An 8,963-nucleotide genomic window follows, 5' to 3' on the forward strand; every position below is an offset into this window, starting at 1 on the left:
TGAGAGCTTCGGAGTTTCAGAGCTTCAGAGCTTCAAGGTGTAATATGAATTTTGTCTTTTTTTTTTTTTTTGAATGAAATGGGCTTGTATTTATAGAATTTTCCAATGCCTAATTTTGAATATAATATCCCAGATGAAATAAGTCGTTTCTGCCAGGTGTTGACACGTGTCCTATTTGATGACTTTTCCAACTCATTTCAATTTTTGTTGAGTCACACGCTACGTGCAAAATTTATGTAATACATGAGCGTTGACACTTTGATTTATCGGTCAACATTTATTTACGAAATTTCGATGTCTACAGCTACTTCATCCTAGAGATGGATCATCTGCATATATCATTTAACAGGAGGGATCTTTAATTTTTTTCTTAAAGTAGGGATACATTCTTGACTGTTGGATTGGTTTTAATGAAATTGTGTAGTTGAGATTAAATCACACGCCACACAATCTTAACCAAACAATTTCATTATAAGTTAATCTAACAGTTAAAAGGGCCTTCCTATTTTTTTAGAAAAATAAGGATCCCTCTTTTTAAAATACAAAACTATTTAAGAACTTACTGAAAGGATTTTAACTTCTATTTTTTATTTTTATAAATTGCACATCAAAAGAAATTGTCAACACTAAAACTTAAACCTAGATGTTGACCTAACACAAATCTTACTAACTCGACCGACCTTCGTTAACCGAAATCGCTTCCTCGTAACAACGCCTAGTTGGACCAACTTGTCCTTTTATTTTATTCCAACTTGTCAATTACACTCTCAAAAGTCAAAACAGTGTAATTTAAATTTAAAAATAAAAAATAAAATCACCGTCACAGCCTCTCACAGATGAGAAAGCACCCATCTTTGATCTCCAGAAGTCCCCACTAAACACCGGCAGTCGAACCGTTGAGAATCGACGTCGCCGACTCCAAATTCCGCTACTTCCGATTCGATTTCAGAAGCTGAGGAAAAAGCCGAGATTAAGAGAGAGAGAGGAGAGAGAGGAGAGAGAGAGGAGAGAGAGAGATGGCGACGAGTCCGGCAGTGCTGAAGGCGGGGCTGGTGATAGTTGGGCTGTGCATAGCCGGGTACATAGTGGGCCCACCTCTATACTGGCACTTCGTGGAGGGCTTAGCCGCCGTCTCCCACTCTTCTTCTTCTTCCTCCTCTTTCGTTTGCCCTCCCTGCACCTGCGATTGCTCTTCTCAGCCTCTCCTCTCCATTCCCATTGGTAATTTACTCTTCTTTCTTCCCTTGCCCGTGATCCATTTTTACCAGATCTGACTAAATCTCTTGCATTTTTTCACGTTTTGTTTTGTTGGGTCTTACACATTTTGTCCTGATTTGATGCCAATAAGCTCAAATTTCCTTTGGATTCACTTATTTCAATCCATCATTTTTTTTCTGGGTTGGTGTTGAATTCAGCATCCAGGTCATAAAGTTTGGACTTTTAAAGCTACTGTTAGTTGAATTGCATTACTATCAGATGTATACTTATATTGGTTCTTCTTTCTTCTGCAGGACTCAGCAACATTTCATTTACAGGTTAGTTTCTTTCATGTAGAAGTTTATCTGCACTTATTGGGTAGTAATATAATTGATTGCTTTATATCTCTATGTGTTTATATATATGCGTGTGTGTGTGTGTGTGTGAGATGTTGTAGATTGAATGGGTTGTGAGATTACTGACATAAAGCTTCTCCTTGCCATAAAGCAGCATGCTTTCTCATGTTTATGTTGGATAATAATGTAGCAAATATATCATCCAATCCCAGTAATATTATCTCAAAATATTTGGACAAATTTTTCACTTTGAACTCTTCACTGTTTACTTTAATTTCCTCAAATCCCTTTTGTAAGCGCGTATTCAGTTTTTCCGGCATAATGTGAGATGACTGTGTCAGTTGTGTGGTTTCTCCTCATTACAATGTCTGAAGTTAAGACTGCCTCAAAGGCTCGTGGATTAGTAGTTTTCTTTTGTGGGACTGTCACTCGATCTGGCCTGCTTTCCATGTGCAATTATCATTGTTTACAAATGAGCTCAACTCTGCTTTTGTCTTCCTTTCAATATTTCTTTTAAAGTTGTTGATTTCGCTTTCAAGGATGGATTTCTGTCTCTGATGCTTATTTGTTTGAAACAACCTTATGGAGATTTAAGTAGCATTGACGTGCAAAGTGGTGATTGATTGCCTACTTAAAATTTCGGATTCTTTTTTATTCTTATATGCTTTGCCTTGTCTATAACTCCATTTATTTTATTTGTCATATGTTATGCAGACTGTGCAAAGCATGACCCAGAGGTGAACGAGGACACTGAAAAGAACTTTGTGGATCTTTTGACTGAGGAGTTGAAGCTTCGGGAAGCTGAAGCTTTGGAAAGTCAGCAACGAGCTGATATGGCTCTGCTGGAGGCGAAGAAGATTGCATCCCAGTATCAAAAGGAAGCAGACAAGTGCAGTTCAGGGATGGAAACATGTGAAGAAGCAAGGGAGAAAGCTGAAGCAACGTTAGAGGCACAGCGTAAACAGACTGCACTATGGGAGCTTAGGGCTCGTCAGAGAGGGTGGAAAGAAGGGCTTACAAGGTCTAACACTCAGACGCAAGGAAATGTCCAGACTGTGTAAAAAGCTCCGTAGCATTTTGGGAACAGCCAAAGGCTAATCTTCTTCAACATGGTACTTCCTCTCTTGGTTAGCGATAAACTTTTACTAGGTTATTCTTTTCACCTTAAATCGGGCATGATATGCAATCAATTTCATTTACCAAACTGAATTATTTGTATTTACAGTTAAAAAGTATACAGAAGGTTCCACTTGTAAGACTGGAACCGTAAATTCTTCAGTAAATGTCAGTATCGATGGTTGTCTAAATCCTATCTCAAAGGTGATTCTGCCGATTTCAATTTCCCTGAATTGGATGAAGCAATTCTCGATCGGACTCCCTGTTTCCCATGGACTCGTGGTTGTACCTTCGGCTTCTGAGGAAAATTGGTGTGAATTTAACAAACTAAATCACCACAAAATCATCACGGATTTAAATAAAATATCATAACTACAATATGCTTTTGCAGAGATCAAGGGGAAGTAGTAAAAAAGAAGGACCCACTTTTTTCCCTAACCTTTTCTATGGTACAAATATACTCGGTGGCAAAGAGGGGTTGCGGCACCCGGTGATGGCGGTGGTTCCGCTGCGTGAGAGAGTTCGAGATACAGGACGTGGTTCTTTAGTTGAGAGAACAAAATATGAATCAAGGTGGTAATGGATTGAGCAAGCAGGAGTAACAGATGACCTGTTGCATGCTAGATTGAAGAACAATGATTGGCTGCTGAAAGAAAAGGAGGGGCTCATGCTCTTATCCAATTAAAACTTCCAAGTGTCTGATTTGGTTCAAGTTCTATTTCTTTGAAAAAAAATTGGACATGTATCCAGTTGTGATTGGACACTAATTAAATTCAGTAGGAGCTCCTCCTTTTCTTTTCTTTCAACAGCGAATCATTGACACACATCCTACGAGTCTAGGAGGTTAAATAATGAGCGTTAAAATCACTACCATTAGATATTTAGTACTAAGATCTAGTAATATTCTTCTTCATGTACAAGTGAGAAATCTTGGGTTCAATTCTCATCAAAAGTGAATTTGAACCACATTATTGCTCGTCTATTGTAAGACTGAGCTCACCTCCTACCCTCTTAATGTAAATAATATTGTTTGTTTAGAAAAATAAAATCACTAGCATTTAGTTTTCACAAAAAGCCACAACATCTATGGGCCAAATAATTAGAAAACAAAAAGGGACTTAAATTCACTAGTATAATCCTTCATTCTTGAAATTGGAGCATGCACGATTGCAATTTTTTTTATGGTCGGCATCACTGAGTGGTTTGGAAAATCAACAAAAAGATTTTACATATAATGATGTAAGATCTTACGCAAAACACAACACTAAGTACTGGTTTGATACTGAGATGTTTTTACAAAAAAATTAAGTATAAAAAAAACTAAGGTAAAAAAAATGTTTGGTAAACACTTAAAAACAACTTATTTTCATAGTTTTGGATGAAAAAAAAGCTGAAAACGTGAAGCAACAAAAATGAATTTATTCTCACATTATAGCAAAAACAAATTTTTTTCAAAACACAGAAATACCAAACCAACTCTAAATGGTCCCAAATATGAACACATTTGTGTCAAATCATACCAAATAAAGTCAAGGAAGTGGTGTCGGCAAGACCCATGGGTCATGACCCACGACCCACGATCCACCCCACACCAGAAGCCATCATCCACAATAAATTCCTTCAATTTCTAGTTCACTTTATTTAATTGAATCTGGCCACCCCAGGTCTTGGCCTTTTCCCTCAAATATCTGCCCTTCTCTACTTAATTACCTAAAAACCCCACACAGGCACCAAATTTCCGAAAAACCATATGATCCATCACATACGCATTTCAACGGCTACGATCGCCCCACTCTCTCACTTGGCCTTCTCAAGGGCTGTGATTGAAGTACCGGTTCCTGTGATTGAATCATATCTTTGAAATGCATACGCAACAAGCAAAACAGCAGTGAGGGTCACATAGTCCTTTGCAGCACACTGCTTGTTGGACTCACTTGGTGAACCGGTCTGCGGTCCGTTGGACCAGTACAAGTAGTTCAGTAACTCTTTGTTCTTCATGAACCGGTCCGGTTTAAACGTGTCCGGTTCATCGAAGACCTTCTCATCCCTCATGACCTGTTGTTGAAACCCACAGAGCAACTCACCCTTCTTGATGTCAAAGATTGAGTCGTGTGAACTCAGTTGGAAGTCCTTTCTGGCCCGGGCAAATTGGAGTGGAACCGGTGGGTTGAACCGGAGGGCTTCGCACACTACGGAATGAACCAGTTGCAAATTTTTCACCGAGTCGAAACTCAAAGTTGAACCGGCGTTTTCTCTGACTTCTTTGACTATTTTGGCCTGTAAACCGGTGGTGTCGCTTGCTATTGTGCCTATCAAACTAGGCAGAAAGACAGAAAACCCACCAAACGCATTGAAACCAAGTACAAAGAGAAGGTTGTGAATTGTTTCTTCTTTCGTCAGTCCGAAATCGGTTTCACCTCTCTTTACTACTTCTTTACCTATTCATGAACATATAAAACAAAGATATGGATGGCATTAAACTTGTCAAGTAACGTGATTTGTACCACATTTATTGATCACACCTTTAATAGTGTGTATTATATTGGCGACTCATATAGGACATGCATGGTAATGCCATCTTACTAATCTTTTGTTGACATACAAACATTTATGTTGTTTGTGAATCTAGATTGCACATCAAGCAATAATCAACTTGATCAATAGTTTAAATATACAGTCTGATAAGAAAACTTTTATGTGTCTATATAGTATGTTAATGAATGCAAGTAGAAAAAGTTTTTGAATTCAAATATATTTCGAAGGGCATGAGATTAATAGGTTGTTTAACAAGAAGTAACTTACCATGTTCTTCTATAAACTGGTAAAGCTTGTTGTAGTCTCCACTGACAAGAAAAGAAGGGTATGCAAAAGAATGGAGGAAAATCTCTTCCAGGGGCTGAAGCACACCAATCTTGACAGTGGGGAGGATCTGGAGGGCGAGCCACCGGTCGAGCATGGCGTAGCCAGACTCCGCTATCTTGGGCGAGCTTGCCGGGTCAGCTCCAACTAAGCATTTAGTGAAAAACTTGAAGATGAACTTCTGGAGTGGGATCAAATAGCTGGCACTCCCATCTTTGGAAACATCTGCTTCTATTGTGTCCCAAAAGGTTGAGAGGTTGGCAGTGAGCTCAGGCACCCATGTCTTGGAGCTTCTTTTCAAGATGTCCAAGGTAAAGTTTTTGATCTGTGAAGAAGATATTAAGATGGTATTGGTAAGTTGATAGAAATTAAACTTCCCAAAAGACGGAAAAAGTCGAGTAAACTCACATCCTATAAAGTAGATTTCATATAACATCCTATACAGTAGATTTCATATCTTGCGAGATGAAAACCTTTTTCACTTCCTGTCGGAATCAAATTAAGCACGCGCTCAGAACTCAGGCTATCAAATTACCTAAACCCTAAAGAGATGAAAACCTTTTTCATGAATTGTATTTTCATACTAGTGAACCCCTTTTGATCTTTTTGCATAGCGCATCACGTATCAACAAAATTAGAGAAAGCTATTGCACAACCTTTCAATTAGGTTCGGGAATTTCTTGCACGACACGTTAACTCACTACAAAACAACATGAAAATAACAGGTTTTGGATCAATTTGTTAACGAGTCGAGTTACTATCAGGTCACCCGTTAACGAGTCGAGTCGTTACTGGGACTTGATAAGATACTGTATGTTAAATTTAGACATTAGGCATACCCGACACGACCTGTTAACAAAATAAAGGTTAAAAATCCGTTAATATAACGGATTGACGCAACCCAACCCATTTGCCAGGTCTACTTCCAACCCAAGGTTTGTGATAAGATTTTGACCCAACGGGGGTCCTACTTGTACAATTTTGGGCAACAACGTAGTGGAGTGGATGAGCATCTAGTCATTTCAAATATCATGACAGACAGGTAAGAGGAAAACTGTAAAATAACAATCGTTAATTTATCTTAAAAATTTCTGCGTGGTTTCAAGTCTCGATCCCTAGTTTTACACTCTCATTTCGATTAAAAATTAAGAGTGTAAATCACCGTTGAAGAAAAAAAATACTCCAAAAAGAGAGGGAGAGAGAAACTGTAGGAAATTAAACCCATGTATCTCATTTCCCAGACTCAACTGCAACTAAAAATCACCACCATCCAATTGTTGTAATGGATGAGGATTCTCTTCGGATCCCCGCCAGATCCTCTTTTTAAGGGTCTTAAAGAATCATGTCTGTTCATCATACATTACGATCCGTTTCCGTCAGATACTGTTTGTAATCAATTTTAAATAAAAAAATTTAAAATGATTTTTGATCGTAAGATGACAGATGAACAAACATAATGAAGTGATCTCCGAAATCCTCACAAAGAGAATCCAGATAATATCTTATTCCAGTTGTAATGGTCCCACATCGCAAACATTTGGGACTGATTTGTCGACACCTGTGATATACATTTGGACCATCTGGGACTTTTCTAAGGAACACAGAAAACACAAACCATTCATTTCTTCCGGCCAAAATATCCAACCAATCACTCTTCGGAAAATCTACTTCTGGTTCAGCAACAACTGAAAACAAGAAATGTCTTCAAATGCTCAGCACAATTCTCTCTTTCTAAAGACTGGGTGACGTTCTTTTGCTAGACGTGAATCTGAATTGTACATTTTTATTTTTAACAAAGATATACTAAATTAACCATCCAAACAAAACGTTGCGACAAATCAAATTAATAATCTGAATTCACAGTCGACAATCTATAGTTTTAACATTTCTAGTAAAATACTGGATGAGTTAATTCATTAACCACAGTGCAAAAAATCTTCTCACCCCTTTTGACAAATGAAAATTTCAAGCTTGTAATTTGATCCAAAAAATGAAATTCAAGCTTTTACTAGCTGAAGCTCTGAAATCGATTCAATTAAAACAGTTACCTATTTGGGAAATCATAAAAAATAATAAAATAAAATAAAACTAAATTTGATTGCCAAACTGATTGGACATACTTATAGATCCATCCTGTTATATTAATAAATTCATCATTTAATCCTAATAGACATATTTCTTTTTTCTTTTTTTTTTAAGATCGATTAGTTTAGCACTTCGATGTTGTAAAATCATTAAAACAACTAAATTTCCTAACTATTTTTTGTAGATCTAAGCGTAGTTAAATTAGCTAGAGTTTATGTACTTTTTTACTCTCTATCCTCGTAATCTCACTTCCGCTCCCATAATTTAAATTAGTTTAGAGTAAGATATCGGTAAAAAAATATAAAAGAATTCTACACGATCCCAATATTTGCAAAAAATAAAGAAAAATATGTACCTTAGAGTGTTGGGGTTCAGATGTATCAAGATAAGCGCAGGTCCTCAAGTCGCCGGTGAACTTGACACTGGGCATGAAGTCGCCGACAAGAACATTCTTCTTCTCGACCAACTCCATGTCGAACATGTACGAGAAGGACTTGCAGTCGAGGACGGCGACGACGTTGGGGTTGACGTTCAGGAACAGCGGGAAGCTGGGAGGAACATTCGTACGGAACACCGTGCTCTTGTACTTCTCGGTGCGCTTTTTGAAGAATGTTTCGGGACCCTGGAACCAGAAGTAGTCCAGGCGGTCCGAGACGGGGCCCAGCAGCGGCCAGCCGTAGCCTCCGGGGATTGTACGGACTGGCAGAGATGCTGGTGGTTGTGGTTGAGAGAGCGGTGGCGATGACGGTGAGGGGGACGGTGACGGTGACGGTGACGATGGGATGCCTGGGGTCATGCTCATCATGAAAGCCATGATTTATTTTATTTTTGATGGATTTTGAGATTTTGTATAGTGAAATGAGAGAGGTGATTGTGGGTTGGTCTTTCCAGTTGTGAGCCAAGTGCTTTGGCTGTAAAAGTTCAGAAAATATATGACTCGCTATATGCAAGAAATTTTTAGGCTTTCTATCCAAAATACCTCCTGAAATTTATAACTTCTTATTTTAAATTTGAAAATTTAAAATTGATAGAAGTAATTATTCATCTTTAATTATTTTAGTTATTCTATAAAAAATCTCATTAAATAATAAGAAAATGACAGAACTACTCTAAATTTTCATCAAATTGTTTTGGCCAATTGATTATTAAACTGAAGATGTTTTATTGCCCTTATTTAACAGAAGTTTTTCACGAAAAAACCAAAATAATTGATAGTGAATAAACTCATGAATCACTTCTATCTCTTCAAAATCTCAAAAATCAACTTAAAGAGTTATATCAATCTCATAGACAATTTTGACAAAAAAACCGAAATTTTTATAAGTGATTGAAACACGTATTTGTATTGTA

General features: G+C 37.6%; 2 protein-coding genes and 1 long non-coding RNA gene across 5 annotated transcripts; 1 reads left to right on the forward strand and 2 right to left on the reverse strand.

The window, feature by feature from the left end:
• The first annotated feature begins 706 nt into the window (after positions 1-706).
• LOC103427163 (uncharacterized) lies at positions 707-3,231 on the forward strand. 3 transcript variants are annotated; one of them, XR_011578059.1, is made up of 4 exons: positions 707-1,221; positions 1,512-1,535; positions 2,268-2,665; positions 3,061-3,231. XR_011578059.1 is itself a non-coding variant. In XM_008365234.4 (3 exons), the coding sequence occupies exons 1-3, from the start codon at positions 1,017-1,019 to the stop codon at positions 2,612-2,614; spliced, it is 576 nt and encodes a 191-aa protein (XP_008363456.3). In that variant the 5' UTR covers positions 707-1,016; the 3' UTR covers positions 2,615-2,860. The 3 variants fall into 3 exon arrangements, 1 of the variants encoding a protein (XP_008363456.3); XR_011578058.1 differs by lacking the exon at positions 3,061-3,231 and adding an exon at positions 2,779-2,860; XM_008365234.4 differs by lacking the exon at positions 3,061-3,231 and having other exon boundaries at positions 2,268-2,860.
• LOC139193686 (uncharacterized) lies at positions 2,725-3,246 on the reverse strand. Its single transcript, XR_011578060.1, has 2 exons — positions 3,109-3,246; positions 2,725-2,967 (listed from the first exon to the last, which is right to left on the reverse strand). It is a non-coding gene; the product is annotated as an uncharacterized lncRNA (long non-coding RNA).
• Positions 3,247-4,068: 822 nt separating this feature from the next.
• Positions 4,069-8,760, reverse strand: LOC103427164 (fatty acid hydroperoxide lyase, chloroplastic-like). The gene is made up of 3 exons (XM_029097355.2): positions 7,969-8,760; positions 5,472-5,853; positions 4,069-5,107 (listed from the first exon to the last, which is right to left on the reverse strand). The coding sequence occupies exons 1-3, from the start codon at positions 8,425-8,427 to the stop codon at positions 4,467-4,469; spliced, it is 1,482 nt and encodes a 493-aa protein (XP_028953188.2). The 5' UTR covers positions 8,428-8,760; the 3' UTR covers positions 4,069-4,466.
• Positions 8,761-8,963: the final 203 nt, after the last annotated feature.

The sequence above is a fragment of the Malus domestica genome, chromosome 17 (genome assembly GCF_042453785.1).
Source record: "Malus domestica chromosome 17, GDT2T_hap1".
NCBI classification, from domain to species: domain Eukaryota; kingdom Viridiplantae; phylum Streptophyta; class Magnoliopsida; order Rosales; family Rosaceae; genus Malus; species Malus domestica.